Raw genomic sequence first — 20354 nt, forward strand, 5'->3', positions numbered from 1 at the left:
GCTCTTTATTCACTGGCAGCAAGGCAGAACCAATGATAGGATTGAACTTTTCAAAAAAATCTAAGTGTTAATTTAATAGTGTAATTAATATTTCTGCTTTCTATAGTTCTAATAGTAGTTGAAAAACTGCTGTTGCACTGGGTATACAATTGAGTACTTTTGATCTCTGGTTTATGGATTATTTTGGTTTACAATATTTCTCTTCATAATTGTTTTTTTTTTTCTTAAACAGCAAGACCATTTACAAAATTGGTAAAGGAAATGCAACTCCATCGAGATGACTTTGAAATTATAAAAGTGATTGGAAGAGGTGCATTTGGTGAGGTAAGAAATTTTTATTCTTAGTTGTAGTAATGTAGCTTTGATTGTTTGTGCATCTGATTTCTTGCTACAGTTGACCTGTACCTGGCCTAAAGACAAAAGATTCACACAGATGTGTTAAAGTAGTTCCAAATGTGGGATGTAGCTAGTACTAGTGAAAGATCCCTTTGAAGCAAGAACCAGTGTCCAGTTCTGCCGTTTCTGTGACTGGCTCATTCTGACATCAGTGTAACAAAACAAGTGTCTCTTCAATGTGTGTATGAACAGGGTGGTCCCATCTAGCAGCTGCACAGCTGAATTTGGGATCTCTTCTCCCACTTGCCATATGTACTCTTCTGTGCTGCTATAATTTAACACAGAACTGGGCTGCTAATGGTAGGAACGCAGAGGCTGCTCCACCCATCTGCCTGTCTCTGTAGCAATCTGGTAATGTAGAAAGACGCATTTGGCTGCCTTAAAGGCTGTTCCCTGTCATCTTTGAAGATCAAAGGCTGCTGGATCTGTTTTTTGGACAGCAAGTTGAATCATGCTGGGATGATAGGAACGCCTTGTGTTTTGAGGACTCGCCAGTCCCAAGACCCTGGACTGAAGCTTTACTTCTTAATATGCATGATGAAAGTCTCATCAGTCACAGAAGTCTGATAGGGCTTGCCACTGGCAAAAGCATTCATGAGCACGTCCCCTCCAGTAGGCATAGGATACCTGAGACTACTGGAGAACCTCAAAGACAACCCTTCCAGCATTTAAGTATGTGTAACTAAGGCCAATGCAGTCAGCAAAAGAGGTTATTAACTAGATACTTTCTAGAAGTAAAAACCCCATAGACTTCTTTCAGGAAGCTTCTTTTAAGTAGTGCCACACTAAAGTCAAGTGTAGTCACAGCCATTAGCGGCTCACTTCAGCCCATTAGCACTTGATTACAACTTCTGCAGCCGGTGGCTAAGGCTGGGCTTCCTTATCTTCATCTTGTATTGTCCGCACAGAGAGCAGGACTGTGTGCCGTGAAGGCCTTTCCTTCCAAGCATGGTGTGCTCCGGACACATCAAACTCTTTCACATATGGTTTGAATGAGGGACAGAAGTATCACAGACAGACCAGAAACTAAGCTGGAAAAATGCCAGGACCCTACTTGACCTAGCTCAGAAAGGAATAAGGTTTGAATGTGCACATGCACTTGGTAGGGGGTGAAGTAATAGCTTCATATCCACATTAGTTTTAAGCTACCTCAGAGAGTGCTTTTGAGGAAAATGGACACCTAAGGCAGATATTCATGTTTCAGGAACATCTTCATCTGTACCACCATCTAATGATGTGATGAGGTAACATGCAGTTATTGTGAGCATAGCTGCTTAATGTCCAGATAAATAGTAACATCTTGACCTGTAATACAAAAGTTCACTTTCTAGTGGATGTTGAATGTGATGAGTTGCACCATTTGTAACAAAGAAGGAAGTGTTATCTTAGGGTAGTAGAAATAGTGCATGAAAATTAGTTGGTTGTTTCACTTGAGTGTTTTTAGCTGGTGTGTATTGTTTGAGCATGGCTTTTAGAGAGAAAGGTTACTGCGAAGAGTTTGGCAGGAAAAGGCAGAAATGGGAAAAAAATTGAGATGTGAGGAAGAGCTGAAAGCTACAAATTAAGTCCAGAAAAGAGGTCTGAGCCAAAGTGGTTTATGAGTAGATAAAAGGCCTAGAGAATTGAGACAGTAGTTGGTAACCATCTACCTCTACATTAGGGTTTTGACTCAAAGCAGTAGCACAGTTTTTGAAGAGAGTGCCCCCACTTATTGCAGAATGATTTTGGTATGCATGAGCTGGCTTTCTTTTGGAAGAAAGTAAACCAGAACCTCTTATTGCAGGTGTGCACCAAATGTGCTTCTGGCCTCAAGGAGTACATAAGAATCAGTCACTGGGGTTGACTTTCCTAGCAGGTTCAAAGCATGTTTGGTCTGGGTAGATAGTCTAAAGCAAAATTCCTTAAGTGCATACAGTGTAGATGGGAAGGCCCAGTGCAGGCTTCTTTCATCTGTTGTTCTGGTCTTGCTGTGCCAGATTATTTGCTATAGTGACTGTGACCACTGATTCCTAAAGAATTTCAGATTAGTGTTTTGGCAGTTTGTCTTTTGGTGGGATTAGGAGTGGTTTCTGGATCTTTTCAGAAGTAGGCTTGTGAATGCTATAGCTATCAAATGGTATCAGGTTAAGGGACCCTTTATAGAGACTTGCAGATGGAATCAGTGTTGGGGATGCCTTCATGCAGCATAACTTTAAGGAAGGGCTGTTTTCCATACTACTTGCTCTGTTCTTTTTCAGAAAGATGCTCTTCTCCACTAAGGAACTGACCAACTGGAAATATCAGTTCAAGAGCAGATTGAAGTGTTTATACGAACTTAAAGAGACTTCGGTTTATATTTGCTAGGGGGCTTAGGATGACTTTTCTTAGCTTTATATCAGGAGTCTTAAGGTGTATAAATTATACAAATTCTGGGTAGAAACTGGTCTTAATAGTGTTTGGAGTGCCTGAATGAACAATGTCATTCATGTTCTTTCATTTGGAAAAGCATGGAACTTAACTAAAGCAATTTGTACATTCTATCCCCCCCGAGTGGAAATGAAATTCACAGAAGTGAAATGTGAAAGTGTCTTAATTTCATCCTTCTGTTAGAGCTGTGAGTGCTTAGGAAGTCAGTGGTGTTAGTTATCTGTCAATATCCTGTTGTATTGTTCATCTTTTTATTTAGAAGTTTCAGTTTATAGTTGTAGGAGCTTGAAACTTTTTGATCAGTTTAAATTATGCAGGAATCATTGATTCTTACTCTTTTAATCCCACTTGTCAGAGAACATTTTGCGGTTTTTGCTTGTGAATGAATCCTTTGACCCTTGTATATACTACACTGCTATAACTGCCAAATATTATAAGCATTATTGAATAGTAATTATATAAATGTTGACATTCCATAATAAGAAAATAAAATGTAGTTTCTTGAGAGGGACTTGTGGCATCTGACCTGTATAAAGCAACATTTCAGAAAACTGAATGAGAGAGCAGCAAGTAATTTTTCATACATACATACATAGGAACTACCTTAGAAGTTGGTTGATAGCGTTCTAGTAGTTATAAGATTATTCATTAATTCTTGTTTAAAAAATAAAACAAACCAACTCAAATACAACTATCTGTTAGAAATAAAATTTAAAAATACTTATAAAATATTTGTTAGAATGCATAAAGAAATTAATCAGAATTAAACTAAACATATTCCCATTAGAATTAAGTAGTTTAAATTAAACACTGAACAGCTAAACAGGCCAGACTTCAAAAAGGATGAAAACTACATTTCGTTCTCCTCAATTTAGCTACTTTGGACTTTTTTGAGAATTTCAGGGGCTTTATTCTTACCATTCAACTTTTACATAAATCACTAGTTTTGAAGAAAGCTTAAATAAAATAAAGGCAAAATATTAGTTATTAGTCAGGATCAGTGATTGATTTTTGCCACACAACATGTAAGCCAAGGAAACATGGTCTTTGACTGGAGAAACAATTGAGACCACATGTGAGCTTGTCCCTGTGAACACAACTGCAAAATCAGTATCTGATTTAAGCCAAATTGATATAATCACCAGTACATATCTGTACTGGCATGTCAATGCCTTTTTCTTTCTTTCTTTTCAAACCAGCAGAACTCAACCTGGTTCTTTACACTTTTTCCAGCAATATGAGAAAAAAAATCCAACTGGTAATCCAAAATCACCTGAGTGAAAGTTTTTATGGCACAGAAGATCTGAGAAAGCAAGAGAAAAAATGTTTCTTATAGTTCTTGTTATTATGCTAGGACAGAAATAGTCTAGCTCAGAATGTAGAGATTTCTTCTCTAGCCACCTGCCAAAACACACAGTTCTCCTTTTCTCATAAACTAAGCCAGCCACTCTGTGGGGTAAACTGAATGTTTGAATAGCCTTTACAGCAACATTTAAGGCTCTGACTCCTGGAGTCACTGGCTTGAGAACATAAATTTATTTTTTTCAGAACTTTTCATAGTTATGAAGAAAAGTTTGAAATGTTGAGTGCATGACAGCTAGACTAGCATATAATTTGAAATGCTAGCTGTAAGAAGGATAAACTACTTGTGGCTCTTCCCCATCTCCTAAGGTGTATTCACCTGAGAGTGTACCCAGCTGGGTGGAAAATTTTGTGAATGCTCCAAAGTTATTTTCAGTCTTTCTTTTTGCAGGTCATATAGGCAGATAAGTCATGTGCAAAGGGGCAACCTCCATGATAATAATTAAAAAGCCCCCTGAAATAAAGTCAGAACTAAAATGGTTTTCTGTAATCTTAATTCTGTTTTTTATTAATAAAATTAATGTAGAAGTCTGTCTTTGTAGACAAGAATGAGTACGTTTGGGTTTTGTTAACTAGTGGAAACACATATTCTATAGGAGGTGATTTAAAGAATATGAACACAGGATGACAAACTCCTCCAGCTTTTAGACCTTTAAAAAACCACACCAAAACTGCAAACTCACCTGTGAAGTTTGCATGTGCCTGACTACTCCTTCCATCTAGAAACACTGTGAACACTTATTTGTAATGAAATAATGTCCTGAGAACATGTGCTTGGTGGGATTGTGTTTATCTGAGAAACTTAGGCCAGACTAAGAAATGCCTTCTGTGTGCTTGGTGTTTGCCTCTGCATGCCAAGGCAGTACTAGTGCTACAATATGGTGAGGGATAAGTGTAGGATCCTTTGTTTGGGGACTGTATGGCTCTAAATACTTGCACCTGCTTCTTTGCAAGCTTCATCTGACTTCATAGTAATGTAAGTCTTTAAGATCACTTTCCTCATTGTGTAAAGGACCATTTAGGCATGCTGCAGTAGATTAACACAGTTGTTGAAGGAAAAATGGTGTCTAGATGTACCTTGTTTGAGAACTTGGATTGTATAACGTGGCTGACACCTCCTGGAAATTTGGCAGCATGGGACTGAAACAATTGTTTTCCTTCCCTTGTTTGTTAGCAAGGACTTCTAGAATGAGCAACACTTACTGTGGTTCCAGCGGAAGGGTGGAACTGCTTGGTCTTGCTTAGCACAAAAATAACTAAAACTCTTAATGTGCCCCACCTAAGTATTACTGCTCTGGATGGATTAGAAATACCTTTTCATATAAATGCTGTTGTGTACAGACTTGATCTGTGTAGAGTTTAGTAATAGTACATGCCACCTTGACTCAGGATGCTTAGTCAGAGTCTTAGCCGGAATCAACAGACGTAAAAATGTGTTTCCAGAAGAAAGTAAATAATTGTTGAGAGAACAAGGCTGACCCCTGTGTACCATGGATTTCTGATAAATTATGTGGTTCCTAAGAGATAGTCTGACTAAGGGTGCAGTGAAACTCAAAAGCGAATATGCAAAACCTAAGCTTCCTGCGGACAGTTGTGCTTGGCAGTGAGACGCAGAGCTGTTTGTGCCTTTTCCACCTTGTAACCACAGCTGTAGGGTACTGAGTTTAAGGTTTTTATGTACTTCTAGAAATTAACCTGGGGCACAGTAAGCCTTCAGACTGCAATTAAGTCTGTCTCACCTATTTGGAAGCTTTGGTGATTGATATTGGGTACCCAGCAGGGACTGTACCTTCCTACATTGTAGATTAACAGAATTTATAAGTATTGTACACAACATATGACACTTTTCATCCAGCTATTCAGAGAGTCAAAGTGTTCAGATACAATGCAGAAGAAATATTTAATTAGCTTTGCTTTTCTACAGTATGCTCTTCATGGAAAAAAAAAAAAAGAAAACCCAAAGCAAGATATTTTCCGCTGTGGAAATGGATGAAGAGAGAAGCTGCTTTGTTTTGAAAATGTTTCAAAAGAGCTGGTTGCTATCTTAATCCTCCCTAGCTCGGTGTCTGTTTGTATGGCAGCACCAAGTTACTATGGTGACAGGCAGGTTGCAAGAAGCTGGAGACACAGTTCATTGTAGTGCTGCTGCGAGACCAGCCATTTGTCTCTGCAGTCCCCCGATTGCTGAGGAAGAGCTGAGGTGTTATTCAGGGCCTTTATTCTTCTTTAGCAGAACCTTTCTGGCTGGCACTTGAAAGTGATTTCTTATTTGCACAACATGAAGATTCACGCTGTGTGTTCAAAAGAAAAAAAAAAAAAAAAGATTGTGCTTTGGAAGTGTATACCATGGTATATGAACCCTACCAAAAGACTCTGGTTGTTCATTTTAAATGTAAAATAGACATAAAAAAACCTGATAGAGCAGTCCAGACCAGTTTTTCCTCAAAGAAGGAGTATTAAAACTGTTAACTAATAGTTATATCAAAGACTTCTCATATCCAGGAGTATCAGGAGGATAAATCAGTTCCTGCAATGTTTTTTTCAGTAGCTAGTGTCCAAGGTATCAATAACATGTGACAGAAATAGTAGAGTAGAAGTGGCATATACAAGCCTTAACTGAGGGAAATGGCTGTAATATTCAATTATGAATCTGGTAATAAGACATTACAGATAAATTGTTTACATCTGAAATGACATTTTGTCTCTTCTCCTGGTTGAAAGGCTTGTCTAAAAACTCTGCTCAAATGTCTAAAGCCATTCCAAGTTCCTGCCAAAGGTTAATTCATGGTAATTTTACACTATTTTATCCATGTAATTTTATTGTCCATTAGCCTAAGCAGATCTTTTGTCTTTTATCATCCTTATTACTGATGTCCTTCCTTCCAATTTTATTTGTAGGTAGCAATCATACCCACCTTTTCTTTAACAAGTAAAGCTTTTTCTATTCCCGCGGTAGTATGAGAGGCTCTTTAGTTCCTTGATCATCTCAATAGTCCTCCTTCACACCTGCTTCAGATAGTTTATTTCTTTGAGGTGTGGCTGTGTGTGGAGTTTCTAGTGAGTTTGTATTTCTACAAGGCAGTAACGTTTACCCATCCCTAGTGGTGTGTATTTGCCTATGAATTCCAGAGTCATGTTTGTCTTTTTCTTAACTGTGTAATGTTATGAGTTGATTGCATGAGGATTATCACCTATGTGTCTTTCCTTTTCAGCTGAGAACTTTCTGCATTTGAGTTTCACCTTATTCCTGAAAGTCCAGTCCTTGAGGATAAGTTTTACCTGAAGGTTTAACCCGCCATGAGCATGAATAGTGTCCTAGTTAGCTTTCTTATATTTGCTTTGAAATTAATGCCAGCATGGCTTTCAAGAGGTCTTTTTGTTAACTATCTTAATTGTTTTCTGGAAATCCATTCTTGCATTTAAATGTTTTCTACACTTTCTTACGCCATACTTATTTACATAAAAGAAAATTTGTAACCTGATGCTGCTTACTAATGCTGATCATGTCACCCAAAGGGCAGAGTGCAGTGGTGGGAAGTTCTGTCGTGTTTGTAGAGGCTGATTTGGCTCAGATTCCTACCCTAGGTCTCATCAGGGCATGAGGAAAGGTGGAACTTTGCCTAGGATAGCTTAGCACATTGCAGTCCTAAATGTCGATATCAAGTGGGTTTTGAAGATCAAAATACTTTTGTAAAACAATTCAAGAAGTAAAATACAAGCTTTTACAAAAGTCTAAAGATGTTATTTTAGCTACACTAGTTCTTATTTTATTGCAGTACAAGTGAAACAGCTTTGAGGAAAAAAAGTACAGAAAGAAAATGGATGGCAGAAGTAATACAAATCTGATAGGGTGTTGTGGCGTGTAGTTACCACAGCTAGCTCTCGCTTATGCTTTAGCCCCAGTTCTCATACGTTTTCTTGACATAAATGTGTCTAGTGTAGGCACTGAAATTCATTAGGCTATCTGAAGTCCTTGAAGAAACATACTTGATCTTCATTGCAGTGTCCCTGTTGCTGTGAATCTTGAGCATGACAAGTCACAGTGAAGATAATCAGCTGGTGACAGCTCAGACCCATATGGGCTTGTAGTGGTGGGGGAAACCCCTGCATCTGGAATTTCTCCTTGTCAGTGTTTTATGACTTGGTGAAACAGAATCACCTACATTTCTCTACCAAATCACTCTGTGGTTAGAGTATTTGGAACCCCTGACTCTCCTTTCCAGCCTAACAAAATGACATGCAGGTTGGTAAGTTTTAGTATTCTTAATTTGACACAGGTATCAAGGATAATTGTTCTGGGTCAAAGGTGTGTGTTTTAGCCCACATCCCATCCCTTTGTCCAGGCAGAGTGGTGTAGGAAAAGAATCCAAGGATAGAGCAGAGCTGAACCCTCCCAGCTTCCAACGCCTGAGGGTTCAGGGACTCCCTGACCAATCTGTAAGGCAGCGGTCAGTAGTCACTGAGACTTCTGCTGTGTGTGTTAGTTAATTTGGGTATTAAGCATGTACTTAAATACTTTCTGAATGCTTAGATGTCCACGGCAGCCTGTAGCTGAGTTCCAGAACTGTTGTGTGACAATAATACTTCCTTAATCTTGCTACATTTTAACTTTATTTGATGCTTTTCAATTTCTGTCTTAAGAGAAACAGTAAATAATTGTTTTCAGTTCATCTCTGTGACATTTGTGGTTTTGTATGTATCATAGCTGTTATCTCTTCCAGGCCTGGAATATTTTAGGTTATTGAATCTTTTTCAGAAGCAATTTTATAGCTCTGCTAATGCCTTTTTTTCTTTCATTATCCTTAACATACTGGTTTTTTAACTTCTATTACTGTGTAAATTGTAATAGTGTTGGAAATGAAGAGTGAGCATCCAGATTAAATCCTGGTCTTCTATAGTCTGTGCATAACACAAGCACTTGTTTGACCAATAGACATTTAAACTGTGAAGATAGAAGCAATGCTTTTGTTCTTAAAGTAGGCATTTGAAGCAGTATACAAATCTACATCCTTTGGAAAACCTCTGGATTGCCAACTGAGGGTTTTTTTTATGTTAGTAGATGTGGTGGATTGGTATGTGGTATAGGAGTAATCATATTGAAAACCTGACATCTTACATGGCTAGCACTATTGCAATATAAAAGGTTTCTGTTCGAACTCACAAAATGATCAGTGTGGTTATTTTAATTGAATTTGAGGTATGCCATTGAAAGAGGAATTTATACAGAAGTAAGAAAAAACAACTATACCACAGCATATCAGAAGCAGCCAAAGCATTATATGACAAATGTAAACTTAGAAATACTGCCACTTGATGAAGAAGGTAAAAGAAAGCTAACTCAGGGAAACACTGAGGTGTTCTGTGGAGCAAAGCATGTAGAATTTTTTGCAATATTGCAACAATATTCTTTCTTATAATAGTACTGAGTTTATCAAGGCATACCTTAGTGCTTCCCTGTTTCAGCTCAGACATTGATGAGGTTTGGGTTTTGCATTTCTGTTTGTCGTCTTAAAAAAAAAAAAAAAAATTCCAATGATTAGAATGGATTGAGGAATCAGGACTAGTCAGGCCAAATTTCTGTTACTTATGTGAGGCATCTTGTGCACCTTTCAGGTTTCTTCTCAGATAAAATTCTTCAGGAATTACCTATTTTGCTGTATGGTTGCACAAGTTTTTCTGTTGGCTCAAGAAGCTGTCTTGCTGTCACCCTTACAACTAAACCAGCAGTGTGTTTACTGGTGCCATAACTTGATAACCACTTAATGTGAAAATATGAGTCAACTTTCCTTTTATTAGTTCTACTTTTTCCTCCAGAGAAGACAATTATCTTCCTCCAGAAGGTTTAAATTGGGCTTTTTTAAGCAGTCCCTTCACTTGAAAATAAATAGCACTAATATAGATAGCAAGTGGAGAATTACTGAATAGGTTCTACAGATTTAGCTTCCTATTTTTTTTTCTTTTTTCAGGCCTGTTCTCATTTACTACTTTGTTCTAACATTTGCACAGCTCCTCAGTTGTGCACGTCCTTTGTGATGCCAGGCTTATATCATTCCTCAGCAGTTGAGCATGCTTCAAGCTTCCACCATCCTGCAGTGTTTTCAGGCAGTGATGGCCTTAGATAACGTGCAGTGGATGCATAGCTGGCTTCTGATTTATGCACTATATTTGTACTTAAATGGCTGAGCAGTTCTAGTGTCCTGGTGTTATGCATCTTGAATGTTGCTACTTCAGGGCTCACAGAGCTATGCTTGCAAATTGCTTCTGTCCCAGAGCTTTTGTTCATCTGCAGGAGGCAATTTCAGTTCTGGTCTGTCCCTTCAGTAGAGATGGGGGCATTTCCTGAGTCATCATGTTCTGTATGGAACAGAGTTTAAAATGTATAGTGGGTAATGTCAGCATCTTGCAGTTCTCACAGTTTTTTATGTGCAGTTTGACTTAGAGTGTGCCTTCAGCTGTATCAGGGTAATGATTCAATTAAGTGTATGGAGGCAGGTTGTTACAATGGCTTTTAACTGCAAGGCCATGATGAGGCTAGGAGCAAGGCTAAACGTTTAAAGGCATTACTGAAGGTCAGTCTTGAACGGTTTGGTATATGCCAAGGAATCTCATGTGTTTGGTTGAGTCTTTTTCATCTTGCTCATCCTGCCCCCACAGCACGAGCAGTGTCTGCGAGAGGTGTTTGTAGTCCAGGAGGCACTGGGATGTAATGCAGCCATGGATATTCTGCATAGTTACAGAAGCTGTTTCATAGTGATTTGTCTTTCCCAGCTGCATTTAGGGGTAGATTTCCATGTCTTTCCTGTGATGTATACCTGCTAGTCTTCTTCTTAAGATATGTTTCCATTCCACGACTCTGTGTGCAGCAGTGTACTAGGTGTCACTCATCCTTTACGTGACCTGGTCAGTGGACATTCATGAATTGAGGGGTGGAAGGTTTAGGTATGCATCTGCAGAGTGAGGTGTCTGTCTAAATGTGAACATCCCATTCTTGTGTTACTGGAGGAGCAGTTGTCCCCCTGCCTCTCATCTGGAGCTTCTTTACTGGTAAGGTGCAGGGAGGCATTCCATTCCCCTCTTCCCTACTCAGGATTTCTGACTTTGTATACCGTTGCTCTGCTTGATGCACTATTCCAACTTAACCTTGTTTTATAGTCAGCGTCATCTTAGAGATGCTGTTGCTCCTGAAGCCCTTACAGATAAGAGTTTTTAGGCAACAGAAGAGGTGAGCTGATGTGATTCCTGTTACTCTTCCCACTGCTATTCAGAGGTCTGTTGGAAGCAATGAAAGCTGGTTGATTTTCTACTTCTGAAACAGAGATGAATTGAGAAGCAGCAGAAATATTCAGGCAGTCCTTGTATAGTCCTGTGAATGTTGCTGTCTTAGTTGTGATGCCTGCTCTTTTGCCAGCTGGAAGAATTTTGTGAAAATGATGGCTTTTACTACAAGAAGAATTAGTTTTGGTCCTGGATAATACAAGTCTTGGTAAAAATAATGTCTTTGCATTTGTAAGCCTTGAAGCTTTTGTATTCTTCTGTTTTTCCTTCCACTGTACAGCTATGTGCACAGCTACTGTTCATAATAGGCCAGCCTAAGCAAGTCTAATACACAGGATGCATAGCAAAATGATGAATAAGTAGATGAATACTGTTTTTCCTTCTTTTTAAATATCTGTATACAGTACACAAAAGCATGTTAATTTGCAAATGTCTTTCAAGTTGCTGAAACCTGAAATGTGAAAACAAATTAGTCAAATGTAGTGTATTTCTATTGACAGCAGGCTTTCTTGTTTTCTGAGGCTGCCCTTTTAAATGTTGCCTCATAGGCTGAAGGCATGGTGTACAAGCATCACTTGTTCTTGGCAAACAATGCAGCTTTACTGTGCATCTTCATATGAAAAGCTTCATGCTCCTCCTGTATCATCCCCCATGTACTTGATCATGAGCACTTGACCACACATGGCGTGCTGCGTATCAAGCCCATAGTAGTAATGTAGGAGGAATATAGAAGGAGCAAAGACTCAAGCTGTAGTTTATCAATGTGTGAGTTGATCACTGATGACTCCTTAATAACTTATTTTATTATTTTGTGAACATTAAGCTGTTTGAAAATTGTGTTTCCCTGACCATGTTTTTGTGTGAATACTAAGCTGTTTAAATATTGTATTTCTCTCACCATGCTTCTGTTAAATAAAGGTATCTTATTATTTCAGGTTGCAGTTGTTAAAATGAAGTGTACAGAGCGCATTTATGCAATGAAAATTCTAAATAAATGGGAAATGCTTAAAAGGGCAGAGGTAAGTAATATGATTCTTTAACAGAGAATGTTTAAAATGGCATTGGGAAAATTACATTGAAGCTCTTCCAGATTAGGAAGAATTATTTCATGAACATAGGAGCTTCGTTCTTTTTTTCTTAAGCTGTTTTAATGCAATCAAGTCTGACAGTCCCTTCCAGGCATCTGTTGTTCTCAGCATTACTGTGTGTTCGTTTACCAGACAGTCTGCCCTAGTTCTTACCCTGAATTTATTGGCCAGATTTTTGTTTACAATAAAGGCAAGTTAAAGACTACATGAAAGCTGAGATTGGTGCTACTATGACATTCACAGCTGTATACAAAAACATGAAAAGGTCTTTTTTTCTCTTGCATTTAGAAAGCATATATTAAGGAGCTTTGCATCCTACAGTTTGTAACAGGATTTATATAACTGGTGAAACTAAATATTTTGGAATCACAGGTTCAGATTGTAAAACAAAATGTGTAAAGCTGAATGTGTTTAAGGGTATTTTTTTATGAAAGAAGATCTACTTTGTCATAACAAATTATGTAAATGTGAATGGCTACGTCACAGATTAGGAAAGGGCCTGCTAAGAATATGCCATGGGAAGTGGCATATCCCTAGGACACCTAATCTTGCACAGTAGAGGAGAACCCTATGGCAAATGTAATATTATGTAAGTCAGCAGGTAAATGATGGATTTAAGCAATGGATTTGAGGGGAACATACATGTAGTTCATCAATACTCGCAGCAGTTCTGTTAAGGGGTGAAGGCTAGCTGCTTGCTATGGTCTGAGCCTGCTGACCTTTCCCTGTCCCATTCTTCTGTCCCCTTCCTGACACTTCCTCCGCCCCATCTTACCCTTACTAGTCCCTCCCTTGCTTTCAGTGAGTCAGTGCCAGCTCTTTTCCTGTGAATAAATCTCCTCCCTCTTGTTAAGCCCCACTTCACCACTGCCTTTGTCTGATTTAGTCACACTCCATCCATCGGTCCCTGCTCTTCTTTACAAGCGGGGGCAACCACTGCCACTCGGCTGTTCTTTGAGCTGTCAGGGGAGTTCACACTCTTGGCTGTGCTGCATCAGCGGTTCTGTATTAAGCCTTTCCCTCTATGGGGGAGAATTGGTGCCCTTTCTACACAGATTTCAGTTGGGTTAATTCAGTGGTCAGTATAGAATTGGTTTAAACCCAAGTGCTTGTAGGGAGCTCCAAACTAATGGAAATACAGCTATGCTGGCCTACTTAGTAATTTTTGAAGTGACTTAATTAAATGGCCTACGTAAATAGCTGAAACTTTTACATGTGGAGATGTTCTTAGAAGACCGCTGTTTACAAATTGTCTTCAAATTATGGGACTAATTCCTCTTACCCTCTAAGGCAGGCAGGAGGTGGAAGATGCTTATCCACCAAGAAGGATATATAATGAGCAATAGTTCTCCAAGTACACAGTTAAGACAAGTAACAGTCTAGCTAAATTCTCTTTCCACTGATTTTTCCCAAACTACAAAGGACAATAAAGGAACTGTCTTTTCTGCTTGTGCCCCTTTGTCTTTTCCTGTTCAGTTTGCTTGCTTGATTTGGCATTTCTGAATAAAAAAGGCTTTATAACCTACATATAAAGTTCATAAGACATTTGGGTGTTAAAATATCCTGAATGTGGTAAAACTTGCTAGTTTTTAAAAAGAAGTCTGCAAGAATACAGTAGCCTCTTACGTGGGCAGTTCCACTGAAAAGCAGACTTCGGGTGTTTTATTATTCACTGTATGAGTGGTCTAAGCAGCACGTTGTTTTACTGGTTTGTGTTTGCTTTGTATGAATTATTAAACATAGGAAAAAAGTTATCCAAATACTGCTCACTTGTGTACTAGCTGCAAGAATAAAACCCCATATGGTCAGAAGCCACTAAAATACAGAAAGATTAGTGAATATCAACTGACATCAGTAAATGGGGTGCAAGCAAAAAATAGGCATGCCATTTATGTTGATAAGGTGAACCATTTGTATTTGTTGTTCTGACAGCGAAATACAGTCTCATTAGTGTATTACTGTTGGCAGTTCCAAATAATTCCTGACTGGCTGATTAGGTAGCCTGTCTTGCTTTTTCAAGGCATGTCTCAAGGCCTTTTAAGCTAGTATAAGCAGAGAAGGAGAGTTTTACACTTTGAATTCATGATGCAGAGGGTTCAGCAGCATTACTGGTTTTGAAGTGTTCATAACATTCCCTTGCTATTTGAGGTTGCACAGTGAACTGGATCAAGGAACCAATGTCTTCGAAAATAAACAAACTAGTTTTCTGTGTTGGCAGCCTCCTTGCATTGTGGTGCCAGAAGAACTGAGAAGTGCTGTGCTCTGGTGCTGTGGGCAGAGGATAGGATTACTTAGAGCTGCTGTTGCTGCCAAACTTTTTGTAGAGTGATACTTTGGCCTTGCATTCATAAACTGCTAAACCACTCTCAGTTAACATTTAGTTACAATTTATGTCTCTTTGTACCAATAATTACTAACTTTACAATGTGGCCACAGTATGGTGGCCTTCAGTAAATTGACTTTCAGGGTGAAAATGGTTGAGATACCTTTATAAGATGCAATTGGTATATGGTAAGGCTTGGGCTTCCCAGGTGTGTTCCTTCCATAGTACATTTTCAAGACATCTGTATAAATGGCAATGACTAAAAAAATCAGTTATCTAGAACCCTACCACTTGAATCTGCAGCTATCAAGTATCTTAATAGTGGCTCTCAACTGAAAGTAGTGGAAGAGTCCCAAGGTCTGCATCTTGATGATTCTGATCCAATAAAAATGTTAATATATTTTTATTAAGGAAGCCTTGCTTGAAGTTTATGAAACTTGGTTTTATGTAAAGATGCTGAGAAAACCTGTTGCACAGAGCTTGCTTCTCTGAAGTGTTGAAGTGTGCTATTTGAAGTAGAGAAAAGATTATTGAAAATGAAAATATATTATACTGGACAAAGATAAGACAGTAATAGTAAAATCTGCTTATTTCCTGTAGTGTGTTCACGGTGTCTGGAAATGTAATGTAAGAAAAGCATATATGAAACTGTTTTCACAGAGGTCTTTTTCAGAAGAAGCAGACTTACTTTCCTAAAGCCATTGTTTTTCTGCTACAGATTGCAGTGACAAGTTAGAATTTTTCTGGGTTTGAAAAATACATTACGGAACAAAGATTTAGTGCTGACTCCAAGTGGTTTGTGGGCTTTTTGGTGATCAGAGGGGTGTGTGTGTGTGGTGTGTGTTGGTTGGGGTTTTTTTGTTGTTTTTTTTAAGGTCACAGTCGGGATTAGTGTGACTGAATGCCTGACTACAGGCCTGCAGAGATTCTCTGGCTTGTCACTTGTGCAGACTGAATTCCAATGAATAGAGACCTCTGTTCAGTAATTTTAAATAATCCCATAAAACATCCATATATATTCATCCTGTGAAAACTACTTGATGATGTTGACAATGGCTTTTTCCTCTTTCTTCCTTTAGACAGCTTGCTTCCGAGAGGAGAGAAATGTCTTGGTGAATGGAGATTGTCAGTGGATTACTACGTTGCACTATGCCTTTCAAGATGAAAACTATTTGGTATGTCTGATTCATCAGCAAATAAAAGCTTTAGATTATGAAAGAACTTTATTTTTGATGCATTTAAGGTTATTAGTGCAATAAATCAGTCCACCTCATGACTTGCTGCAGTGTTTCAACATTCTTGTTTCTCCTTGAAGCAAACTTCAAAGTGGGTATAACTCCGGGAGAATGGAAAGTCTTGTAGTACTATAGTATATAGAACTTTAGTTAAGCACCTTGAATTAACTAATCTACCCTTGCATAAAATGCTGAAGTTTATGTTTTGGATAACATTGCAATTAAAGAATTTGAGAGTTATTAACTCTGTGAAAGTAAGAAATATTTTTAATTTATTTTAAACTTTCAGCATGTCTTTTGAAGCAATGTTTTGTTTAAAAATGAAAAAAAAAATTAATTAAACTGGTATTTTAAAAGCTTCAGGATATAAAAATCTTAAAAGTATTTAAAATATATGTTTTAAATCAGCAGATTGGTCATCTCAGTAGTTTGAGAGACTTTAGCAACTGTATATAATATAAAGTCATTACTCCTATACCTATTTTAATGATGGGTCACTAGAACTGTAATTTATAAACTGTGTTTACTTTAGTCACAGAAGTCAGGAGAGTACTGACCAGGAGCAAAGTCACTAAAGCCCTAACATACTGCAGTATACTGAACCATGCAGTTTCCATGTGGCTACCTGAGGCTGGGTTCCCAAACCTGCTATTTCTGTAACAAATGACATAGCTGTAATGTGGAAGTTTTCATCTTCCTGATACTTTTTAAATAGTACCACAGTAGCAAATCATGATTATAAATAAGAAAAACTGTATTGATAAAAAGTTGCCCATGAGTTCAGGAACTAACCATATGAAAGAGTTAGAAAAAAACGTTTTCACAGGTGCTGAAACAAAACAAATTATTTTGACTGTCATGTTAAAAGTATTTCAGAATAACAAGCACATCTTAAGCAAATAGTTGGGTCTTAGTCCCTAATTTACAGGCTATTTCTGTTGAATGCTTTGTGATAGATCCAGATTTTCAACCTCTCAAAGTTTAGTTATCTCTGGCACTTCCTCATGAAGATAGCTCATCATTTCAAATTCCCTCAGAACCAAACAGCTTTCAGACTTGCATAAAAATAACCTAAGACATCCTATAACATATTTCCAAGTAGCTTGTAAAAATGGAGCTACCTAAGAAAAAACTGTTAGCTGTGCAAGATAGCAAGCAGTAATAATGACAGTGTAGAGAGAGAGATCTAGTATTACTAATACCATTTTATACAAATCTGTTCAAAGCAAGCTGTAGCAGTATAATACGTTTCTTTTCCCCAAGTTACCAAAGACATTTAGATGTTGAAATTGTCACTTGACAGTAGAATTTAGACATCTAGTATCTAATTTAAGATCCAGTATCTAAGAAAGCAACAACTCAGCCTGGCAGCCGAAGTCAGCAGATTCCCAGCTTGCCTGAGGTCTGGTTCTGCATGTGCTGAGATGCTGCCTTCCAATTTGGTCTGTTACTCAGCATCCATCTCATGTTAATGTCTGGTGCTTGCAGATGGAGTGTACATCTCAGTCATTCTATTGTAAATGATGCATGAAGAAAAGGTGAAACACATCAGAAAGTGACTTTTTCATCCAAAAACCTGGACAGAAGGTTCTCTTCCAACCATCTTAGTGGTTCACTTGTCCAGGGACTGAAAGATCTCTGTTCAGTTCTGTGCTCAGCTTAAAGGAGTTTCTAGCCACTTTTTTCCACATCTCATGAGAATGCTGCCATGTTACAGAACCTGGGCAGATTGGGTTTACTTTTCAGCTGTGCTGTTCATCCTTGATCATTGTAGAATGAAATGCAAAGCTGAGGACAAAACAAGAACAGACAACAGAGCTTGGTTCTCTCTAGATTCTCCAGCCTGGAGTGGATATCACCTCTCTGAAAGAGAAAGCTCCAGGTTCTGGTATCTGCTCTGAGTGATGTTTGTGTGTTATAGCTAGTGATTCTTAAATTGAAAAGCATGTAAGCTAACCCTGAAACAGAGAGAGAACCTTGGTGTGTTCCCACACCTAGGGCTTTGCCATCCTCCTCTTGACTGCATGATGAAGGGTTCAGAATGAGACAAATAAAGATAAGGTAAGATGTTAAGGTAGAAAAGTAGTAACTGCCCTCAGAAACTAGAAATAATAGGGGTTTTATTCCCTCTAATATTAGTAGAGCATATGATGGTGCAGAACTTAAATATAAGCAAGAAACACAAAATTCTACAAAATGTGTATGTTCTGGAGTTCGTTTTTTAGTTCTGCTCCCATAGTTTTAATATGTTTGAGAGGCAAATACACCATGTGGAAGTGTTTTCTAAACAGCCAACTCTTAAATGACATTACATGGAAATGCTAGTATGGCTTTTTTCTGGGTCTTAAAAAGCTTTTGTAGAGACAGTTTAAGTCAAGATTGGTTAAGTAAGCCTTCAGTGATTTTGCTGAAGCAGATACGGTGTAGGTGAAACCTAGTCCATGAATATCAGAAACATGTATGGGACCTGAATTTCTTAATCTCTTCTAGAATCAAATCTGTTGGTTTTCTTGTGCCTTACCAGAAAAATTTTCTTTCCCAGTCTCATTCATGAAGAAGAGCATTTGTGTGTTTGTCTGCTATCAGCCTCTTAAAAGCTTCTGAGTATTTATGAGAGTGTTTTGTTGTCTTTTTTTTCCTTTGATTTCCAACTACTCTCCCTGTTTAATATAGTCACTTCCATGGAAGAAATGTGATACCTCTAGATTTCAGTGTCAGAATAGTCTTTATTTTAACCACATGTGAAGGGAGAAGTGCCTCGTGGCAAGAAGATCATTGTGAATTGGAAGATAAATAAAATTCTACTTTTTATAGAGGAAGTCTCACCATCTTCCTCTGATCCAAGTGCCTCATTTCATGGGTCAGCTGAGTTCTTGCTGAGTGCTGAATGCTGTGGGAGCTGAGGGAAGTGCATTAGCTTGTCTCTTTGGGAGCTGAAATATCCTGTCTGTCACAGAAGGCTCTCTTAGCCTTGATTTTGAGAGAAAATACCTTAATACAACATCCCTTTTAAAAAATTGCTGGTTCCTGTCTGTAGCCTTTTGTTTTCAAATGTAATTGTTGCGTGTGTACAGTGTTCCAACTCATGTTTAAAATCCCTTGATGGGTTGTGCAGTACAGACTGATTGACTTATTTCAACATTGTGATGAAATTTGCCTATCAGATTAAGCTGTAATTTGAACAAGATGGAAGAAAATATCAAAACCTGTGCCTATTGGAGTTGCTCTTTTAAGCCAGAAGATAGTGAGGAAATAGTACTGCACTTTATGTTCCTTTGCATTCTTGTCTTCTTTAATTTGCTTCCCTTGTGGAAGATGAATCTGTGGCAGGGACAGTGGATTGTAGGTTGCTTTACCTTGAGGAGAAAACTAAAATGACTGCTTTGGAAAGGTGATTCCAGAATAAGCAAAGTTATTCCTAAAGCCACATATCAAATTATCTTGGGAACATGAAACAAAATAGCTCAAGACTAGTAGTAGTAGATAAAGTCATCATACTTGAAGTGATATCCTGGATTTAGATGGATGTTGCTAGCAAACAACTAAAATTTAATCCTCATTTTGTGGTATGAGAAACAAATAGCAAGTCTGAGTCCTTTTCTTCCACATTACCCTATCTGTGTTGGTCCTTTCCATGGATAGGATAATAGCTGATTGGTCTAGGAGGCTGTTTACTTTTTTGTTGAAATATATTCTAAAGAACATTAATGTTTGATTTTTAAATTTCCCACTGTAGTGCCTCTGGCTTGACAGTGCTGCTGGCTTGTCATGGGCATCCCTAACGTATAGTGTCATCAAGATCCTGCCAGCTATGTTATGCATGCATGATGCATGTTTAAAGATGCTGATGTGATAAGTCTCACTTTTGGAACCACTAGTAGTACTGAAATGGTACCAAAATTAAAGTAGTAATGAAATTTATATTTTAGACTAAGCTGTATCAAGTATTGTTTTTAACTATAGTTTTTTTTCTTCCTGCATCCTCTGTAAATTCTGTTTAAGGGTTAGATAACCTAGATTATATTTGGTGATACTAGATCATTTTCTTTTTGTGACACCGTAGTTAAGACAGAAATAAACTCACCGTGATTTACTTGTTTGTTGCTGCTGTATCTTGCTTGGGGTTTTGTTTGTTTGTTTGTTTGTGTTTGTTTTTTTTTTTTTTATGGTAGGAACTGAATGCTGATGTGTCACCCTTACTGTGATTATTAAAGAGATATGGTATCTTTTTACACTAAATAAGCAAATAAAAATAATTCAAAAGACTAC

At 38.0% G+C, this 20354-nt stretch overlaps 1 protein-coding gene across 8 annotated transcripts in view; it reads left to right on the plus strand.

The window, feature by feature from the left end:
- Positions 1-237: 237 nt before the first annotated feature.
- CDC42BPB (CDC42 binding protein kinase beta) overlaps positions 238-20354 on the plus strand; it is a 67612-nt gene continuing 47495 nt past the window's right edge. For all 8 annotated transcript variants that reach the window (XM_026849071.1, XM_026849070.1, XM_026849073.1 and 5 more), the window contains exons 1-3: positions 238-324; positions 12375-12458; positions 15930-16025. In XM_026849071.1, the coding sequence (XP_026704872.1) occupies positions 262-324; positions 12375-12458; positions 15930-16025 (243 nt within the window). In that variant the 5' untranslated portion in view covers positions 238-261. The remainder of the gene's footprint in view (positions 325-12374; positions 12459-15929; positions 16026-20354) is intronic.

Source organism: Athene cunicularia, assembly GCF_003259725.1.
Source record: "Athene cunicularia isolate RWA chromosome 5 unlocalized genomic scaffold, athCun1 chr5_part1, whole genome shotgun sequence".
Classification (NCBI taxonomy): Eukaryota; Metazoa; Chordata; class Aves; order Strigiformes; family Strigidae; genus Athene; species Athene cunicularia.